The sequence below is a fragment of the Ictalurus punctatus genome, chromosome 24 (genome assembly GCF_001660625.3).
Source record: "Ictalurus punctatus breed USDA103 chromosome 24, Coco_2.0, whole genome shotgun sequence".
Classification (NCBI taxonomy): Eukaryota; Metazoa; Chordata; class Actinopteri; order Siluriformes; family Ictaluridae; genus Ictalurus; species Ictalurus punctatus.
Window position 1 is genome coordinate 21834980 of NC_030439.2, and position 6730 is coordinate 21841709.

General features: G+C 41.4%; 1 protein-coding gene across 2 annotated transcripts; it reads right to left on the minus strand.

Annotated features, from left to right (window-relative positions):
• Positions 1 to 341: 341 nt before the first annotated feature.
• LOC108256992 (keratin, type I cytoskeletal 50 kDa) lies at positions 342 to 5352 on the minus strand. 2 transcript variants are annotated; one of them, XM_017454347.3, is made up of 7 exons: positions 4768 to 5352; positions 3449 to 3531; positions 3071 to 3227; positions 2125 to 2286; positions 1902 to 2027; positions 778 to 998; positions 342 to 562 (listed from the first exon to the last, which is right to left on the minus strand). In XM_017454347.3, exons 1-7 carry the CDS (start codon positions 5266 to 5268, stop codon positions 454 to 456), a joined length of 1359 nt encoding a protein of 452 aa, XP_017309836.2. In that variant the 5' UTR covers positions 5269 to 5352; the 3' UTR covers positions 342 to 453. The 2 variants fall into 2 exon arrangements, with proteins under 2 accessions (XP_017309836.2, XP_017309835.2); XM_017454346.3 differs by having other exon boundaries at positions 342 to 565.
• Between the last annotated feature and the right edge of the window lie 1378 nt (positions 5353 to 6730).

Genomic DNA, 6730 nt, shown 5'->3' on the forward strand with positions numbered 1-6730 from the left:
TATAACATTCCCATCTCATTATGTCCTTTCTTCATAATCATATTACTTTTTATTTACTTTCCAATTCTCTTTCTTTCTATCACTCTATCCTCCCATTTACTTAACTAATACTTTGAATAATTTATTTTTATCCTGTCTACAGCCATTCTGCTTTATAACTAATTTAAAGTTTAACCTGACCAATCTGTCAGCTTTAGCATGATAAATTCAAACCTACATTTCCACTTCGATGTAAAGGTTTTTCTGAAGCATCCACACATAGAATTGTGAAATTGGTGCACCATTGTTACCCCCCCCCGCAACCCCAACCGAGGGTGAATAAACCACATGACACAAACGCACTTGTTTAAGAGTTTGAACACTTTATTGATGCTTTAGCGTTGTCATAATTCTTGGATTATTGTCATAAGATTCTCAGAAGACGTTCATGTTCTTCTCATCCGTGATGTTTCCTCAGTGTTTCTCCGTGATGGATTTGGAAGTGGAGCTGACGACTTTGCCATCCACCACCTCCTCCACCACTGTCACTACCTTGCGCTTGGAGCTGGAGCTGGAGCTGGAGCTGCTGCACACACACACACACACACACACACACACACACACAAAAACATATTTTTACTCTTACTGCACATTTTGGTCTAGTTAGCTAGCTAGCCAGTTTACAAAGTAACTACCTAGCAGTGTGTCTTGTACAGATGGAAAGTGAGAAATGGAAAGTGGAAAGTGTGTCAGGCCACTGCAATGCATTCTGGGTAAACTGTGTTTTTGATATCTCACCTTGCACCTTCTCCATCCAGCAGTCTCCTGTACTCGGCGATCTCCATTTCAAGTCTGGTCTTGATGTCCAGCAGCATCTGATACTCCTGAGACTGACGCTCCAGATCAGCACGAAGCTGCACCAGCTGCTCCTCCATACTTGTCACCTGCTGCTGGTAGCCTCCTAGTTTGGCTGAATAACGTGCCTTTGTGTCTGCTAGAGTGTGTTCCAGCGACGCTTTCTGCAAAGAAGAATGTTGGGTTAATAAATGAGCACTCAAAGCTGGTAATAATCAATAATAAATTAGATTTTTGCTGTGTGGAAATGAGAATTATGTTGGTAAAATGTATGAATGTGTTCGCTTAATCTATAAGTATAGTATAGTGTACTCCAAAACAATGACAAAATTCATATTTAGAAGACATATGAATTAAAAATTTACAGTCTCTCTCTGCCACCAATTTTGATTACACCATTGTACACTTCAGCTTCTCGTCAGATTTTCTGTCCAATCAAATGCTCTCTAGAATCTGAAGTGTCCCGCCCCAAACATCATACTATAACAGTTTTAACTGTCAAGTACGACTTTTCCTGGCTAGTTATCACAAACAAATGTTACTGTACCAGAACAATAGTAATATCACTTATAATAAGTCGGTGTACATGGAGAACTGCTTCCAGTGTAACATATTAATTGGAAACCAGCTTATTGACAAGAATGGGCAATTATACACTTACAATATAATTACACAAATAATGAAGGCTATCCCCAATGGCATACTAACTTTAACAAAATCTTCACTTGGCGTGAGATTTACTTGGGTAGCATGAGAGCGTGAGACAGAGCCTGAAAGCGTGCGTCTCATGCCAAATGTGTGAGAGTTGGCAACGCTGAGTAATGATAATAGCGATGATCTGTTTTTTAACATCGCTATAGTTGTAATGTGCGCTATCATAGTTTAACTTTGTGAATGATGTTAGCTACTGTGCAGTATGACCAATATGAGCTGGTTTTATTAGAATTGCTTCATGAGGACTGAATTTGCTAGCTAGTTTTGTAATAATACCATCTATTTTTAGCATTGCTACAGTGGTGATGCTAGCTGATTGTCTAGAATATAAATGTAGAAATGTTATTCTTCACCATGCTGAGTTGTGACTGCAGCTCGATCTCCAGCCCCTGCAGCGTGCGCTTCAAATCTGTGGTTTCAGATTTGCTGGTATGGAGCGTTTCTGTGCTGGCGGCGACTTCTTTGTTCAGTTCCTCGCTCTGGAGAAAAAAACATTCATGGCAGTGTTTAACAAGACAAGTCTGAAGTTGTAGCACAGTGCAAATGCTTGTACAAGGAAATTAATTATTTTTTTACCTTGGTCTGGAACCAAGCTTCAAGTTCACGGTTGTTTTTATTAGCGACAGCTTCATAGTGCTCGCGGATCTCAGCCATGACTTTGCTGAGGTCTTCCTGCGGTTTGGCGTCAACTTCCACATGGACTTGACCGCTCATCTGAGAGCGTGCAGCGAGGAGGTCCTGCAGAGAAAACAAGGGTGGTGGTGAAGTACGAGGGTGTAACAGCAAGGCCTGAAATAAGCACTAATTCTATGCTATATTGTTATTACTTATAGTGTGATATGATTTATAACCATGTCCATCATTGTTATTTACTGAAACTGCCTGGGATTCAAACCATTTAATTACACAGTGGTAAATCAATTAGTCTATTAAATATGTAGCCTAAATAGCTTCTTAAGAATGGTTTGTCCTGTATAGTTAGGTTATTAGCATTTGCTAGATTATCTTGTGAAATTGATGCCTGTGCATTTCCAGAGCACATATGTAAAAAAGTCAAAATTAAATAAAAATTTGAAAGCGTTGGAAAGTAAAATTAGTTTGACACATGCAACCTTTCCTGGCTAACACAAGCCATATAACATTAACTAATCTTGGATTTTTTACATTTTTTTTTTTTTTTTTACAAAAAAAAACATAAAAATGTGTTGCCTGCACATTAATCAAGCTGGATAATAGTAGGCTGGTAGTAGCCTATACCTCAGTAGCTATTTTGCTAGTTTTCTAGCTATACGTGTTTACATCCCACAAATTTCCACAAAACTGTAACAAAACTATATTTCAGTGTTTATTTTCACTTCACTGTCAGCTTTCAATCAAGTGACTTTTGTAAGCGATGTGATGTCACTTCTTGGCTGAGGAGATCAAAATTATGGAGCTAACAGGGTGAGATAGGTACAGCCACCAGAAATGTTGTGCTAGTTCTATGGTGATGTGTAGATAACTATGTCACTCCATCACACACCTCCTCATGGTTCTTCTTGAGGAAGATCAGCTCCTCCTTCAGACCCTCAATCTGCATCTCCAGATCGGATCTGGCCAACGTCAGCTCGTCCAGGACTCTCCTCAGCCCAGCGATGTCAGCCTCCACCGACTGCCTCATGGCCAGCTCGTTCTCATACCTGAAAAATTCCAAAATATTTTCATATATTTCACAATTAAACACAAAGCAAATGAGCAAAACTGAGGTCAACATCATGAATTATGGAATTATTAATTGCTAAAAAGCTTAGATACTTAGTGTGATTAACATTCTGTCTGTTATTACACAAAATAACTCTCATTGCACTGAAGTATGGATTAATTGAAAAATTATTTTATTATTTTATAGAAAGGAACATACTTGACTCTGAAGTCATCAGCAGCAAGCTTGGAGTTGTCGATGCTGAGGTAAATGCCTCCATTGATGCGTGTGGCATCCTGGATCTACAGGATATAAATGAACACATCACAGTCGATAAATAGATTAATAAAAGTGAAGAGGAAGTCTGGATCTCCGGTGTAATTTCAAACATAGCCACAGGGTGATGAGTCACAATGTGGCAGTAACTCGAGTTTTTTGTTATTCTGAATGGCGGGTGTGGTCCTGTCTGAGTGTGTGTGTGGGCATGGGTGGGTGGATGGGTGGGTGTGTGTGTGTGTATGCCGGAGGGTGTTCCATTCACTGATACAAAACAGTGAAAGTGTGTTCCTGCTTTTATTACCCTCCTTTATTTATCTGAGCCAGAATAACAGGTGATTTATTGCTTATGCAATGGTGTACACCACACTTTAAAACCCCGCCCCTTCACCTTGACCCCTTAACTAACCACTCTCTCAGTGAGCAAGGGGATAGTGAGGGACTGGGAGTCCTAATGTAGTGAGGAATAAGCATGCTCCTGTATTATTGACAAAGGGGATATAGATGGGGTGAGGGTCCTACTTTTATGAGAAAGTGACGTTCTAACCCTGCATCTACACAAACCACTTAACCAAGCAGATAGTCAATGGGGATAGTGAGGGAGTTGTGGGCCTTACTTCAGTGAGGAAGTAGATGGTAAGTAAGAGAAGGCCATACCATTGTGAGAAAGGATATAATGAAGAATTGACCAAGGTAAGATCAGGATAGTGAATATCTAAGGGTCTCATCCTGGAGAGGGAACTGAGGGTCCTAAGCTGGTGAGAATGTTTTAGTGAAGAACTGAGGGTTCTTCCACAGTAAAATGGGGATCGTGAAGAATTGAGGGTCCTACCCAGGTGAGTTGGGGTTAGTGAGGAACTGAGGGCCCTAACCTGGATAGAGATCTATCTTAGCAAAACAAACAGTCCCTACAGGATTTCACTTTAAATTTAAATTTAAATTGCACAAAGTTGTTTTACACAGACTTTCAAAGTGATTTTTGCTGGTAAATGAGACCTTTTAGCTGTACTCTTATTCGACAAACGTAAAGAGAAGAGTGCTTTGACTGAATGTGCGTTGTGATGATTTTGAAAAATTGCAGGCTCATGCAAATATTACAGAATTTGCTTGATTTTGCATTAATTTCTGCAATCTCAACATCACTAAATCCTGGAGGGACTATACAAAGAAGGTAGTCAGTGAGAGAAGGCCTAGAGTGAAGGCCCTCGAGTTAGGGCCCTACCATAGTGAGTAAGTATATAGTGAGTGATGTAGAGTCCTACCTTGTCCTGCAGTTCACTGATGGTGGTAAAATAGGCAGAGTAGTCTCGGGCCGTTGGTGAGGTCTTGCCCTCGAGGAACTGGCGGATCTTGAGCTCCAGATCAGCGTTGGCCTTCTCCAGTGTGTGCACCTTCTCCAGGTAGGAGGCCAGACGCTCATTCAGGTTCTGCATCGTCAGCTTCTCACTTGTTGATACATCGACGGCATCATTTAAGTTGAAACCGCCCCCGGCCCCTCCAAAGCCTCCACCAAAACCACCACCTGCTCCAAAGCCACCACCTGCACCAAAGCCACCACCTGCACCAAAGCCACCACCTGCGCCATAGCCACCTCCAGCTGCAGAGCCGAGGAGTGCCGGGCCACTGGAGACCCGTACACCATAACTGCCTCCGTAAAGGCTCTGGGCTCTCCCGCCACTCACACGGCCACCGCCCATGGAGCGCATGGAACCACCAGATCCACCTGAGCTGAAGCTGGTACGAGACTGAACAACGGATGTCATGGTGATGAAGCAATGGAGTCTAATTCAGCATCAAACTTGAGAGGGAACAAGTGATGAGCGAGTGAGGAGATGCACAACAGATACCTTTTTATTCAGAATGGAACGAGGGAGGGAGCAAAGGGAACAGGAGGAGGGAGGGAAAGATTACACAATACTATGTTACATAATGTAGAGGATTTGGCCAACACCTACTCCTCAAGGCAAATACACAGACACACACACGCACACACACACACACACACACACACACTCACCCCCCCCCCCAACCCCCCCCCCCCCCCCAGGATAATTACAGTCCCCTGTACTATACATTTCTGGCTGGTGAGTAATCCCCTTGAACGTGAACTAACTGAAGTTCTGAATATATTTTAAATATTATGTTAAAAATTAAAAACATGATTTGGTGTAATTTTTATACTTGGTTTTATTGCTTTACATTGTTTTTTAATTTGCTTCGCAAGTGAGCTACTTTCACTGGTCAAGGCGTGCACACACACACACACACACATACACACACACACACACACACACACACACACACACACACACACACACACACACACACACATTTCTAAACCACACCCAGTGAACGCCTGGTTTAAAATATCAGTAAAGTGTCATGTTAGTAGTTTTAGTCCTATAAGTTTAAACATGTGTGTGAAAACCTTTTTCCCCTTTTTTTAAGTATCAGCTCAAACAAACAATCTCCAGTTTCATTTCTATTGAACATGTCTGCTGAACATTTCTGCTGAACATGTCTGCTGAACTAAACATTTCTGCTGAACTTGTCTGCTGAACATTCCTTTTTTACTCATTTCTTTTTCCCAATTATTTAACTGAAAAGAAAAAACAAACCGAGCAACACACAGCAGAAATCATTCACATTTTCCCCCTTCTTTTTATAGTAACAAAGGAAAACAAAATTAAAAGTACAAACGCCGAAAACAAACCCGCCCCCCACCCCCCTGGCTCATCATGGCTACCCAATAACTATCACTGGTTACATAGATATTGTAAAATCCAACAACAGGCACAAAAATTTAAGTGGGAAGTGTCTGTAACGCCATAAGGTATACAATAAAGGGATGCCGTTTATAAAAAAAAAAACTTGTCCATACAACCCCTCACCGTATACCTTATTTTCTCGAGTTTTAGAAAAAACATCACATCCTTTAGCCACTGGGAGATAGATGGATATTTAGCAGATTTCCAATGCAACAGTAGGAAACGTCTTGCTATTAGGGATGTGAAAGTGATAATATCTTTTTGTACCGAGCTCAATGGAACTGAGGCGTCAGGAATCCCAAACACAGCAATCACTGGGCAAGGCTTTAAATCTACCCTGAGAATAGTGGACATGATGGTAATAAAACCAGACCAAAAACCATGGAGATCAGGGCAGAAGAAAATCATGATGGCAGGGAGAGCCATGGCATTTATCACACTTGTCCTCTACGTCCGG

Excerpts from the sequence above, each read along its gene's own strand:
- LOC108256992 (XM_017454346.3), bottom strand. The coding sequence starts at position 5,268 with ATGACATCCGTTGTTCAGTCTCGTACCAGCTTCAGCTCAGGTGGATCT. Across the intron at positions 3,228-3,448 it reads GCTGATGACTTCAGAGTCAA|GTATGAGAACGAGCTGGCCA; the intron begins GTATGTTCCTTT and ends GGAATTTTTCAG. Across the intron at positions 2,287-3,070 it reads TCAAGAAGAACCATGAGGAG|GACCTCCTCGCTGCACGCTC; the intron begins GTGTGTGATGGA and ends TTTTCTCTGCAG.